We start from the raw sequence: 888 nt of genomic DNA on the forward strand, positions 1-888 counted from the left end.
GCAGACGCTTCACCCGCTAGTCCCTGTTCCGGCACCCTGAGCAGTCGCTCCCCCCACCCTACCAGGTCGCTGTAACCAAGGGAAGCCGCCGCCCTCGGCCCGGCCCGCAGCACCTGCCCCCTGCTTGCCGGAGCTCCCACGGGCCCCTGTCCACGTGGCGCTCAGCGGCCAGCTCCGTGACGTCCCCAAACGCCAGCTACCTCCACACCACGGTCAGCAACACAGGAGGAAGCGGCTCTTACCGGGCATGATGATCTCGGGGAACCCGGTCTTCCGAGCCACGGCCGTGGTCCTGTCCACTAAGTGAGGAAACTCCTTCCTGATCTGATGGACGTCTCCAGGGAGCAACTTCAGAGTGACCCACAGGCCTAGGGAGACAACATGCGTCCGTTAGTCCGTGTCTACAAGAAGACACCACAAAACCAGCTTTACGAGCAACTCCTCGTTCACGGCCCAAGGCTGTAAGAGAAAAGGTCGTGCATGAGGAGGGGGGAGGAGAGGGGCCAGGGGGAGGCGGCTGGCCCGGGAATCACCGGCGTTGGGTTGGCTGGGTTACACATCCCGCTCAGCCAGGGCCGCAGGACAGGCGTGCACGCGGACAGCCCTGAGCGCCAGCTCTGCCCGGGACCCGAGGCTTTTGAGCTCACGTGCACTGAAGGTAAGCCATGGGCTAGCATTCTGGGGGGGTGGCTGAAAGGCTTTCGCTTCTCATGCTCCCAAGGGGGACAACAGAGGAGAACCTGGGAGGTGAATTCTCAGCTTCACGAACCCAAAGTTCCCAACTGCTAAGCAGCACCCGAGCTCTGCAGAAGGCGGGCGGCAGAGCGCTGGGCTGTGGACCACCACCAGGCCGGCCCCACGGGACAGGGCAGGACCCACCGGACAGGG

General features: G+C 64.2%; 1 protein-coding gene across 1 annotated transcript in view; it reads right to left on the bottom strand.

The window, feature by feature from the left end:
* The window catches only part of DOCK1 (dedicator of cytokinesis 1), a gene marked incomplete at its 5' end in the record, with an annotated part of 274,984 nt that overhangs the window by 241,449 nt on the left and 32,647 nt on the right, over window positions 1-888 (bottom strand). The window contains one exon of the mRNA XM_015572582.1: window positions 243-368. Within this exon, the coding sequence (XP_015428068.1) occupies window positions 243-368 (126 nt within the window). The remainder of the gene's footprint in view (window positions 1-242; window positions 369-888) is intronic.

Source organism: Myotis davidii, unplaced genomic scaffold, assembly GCF_000327345.1.
Source record: "Myotis davidii unplaced genomic scaffold, ASM32734v1 scaffold72, whole genome shotgun sequence".
Taxonomy (NCBI): domain Eukaryota; kingdom Metazoa; phylum Chordata; class Mammalia; order Chiroptera; family Vespertilionidae; genus Myotis; species Myotis davidii.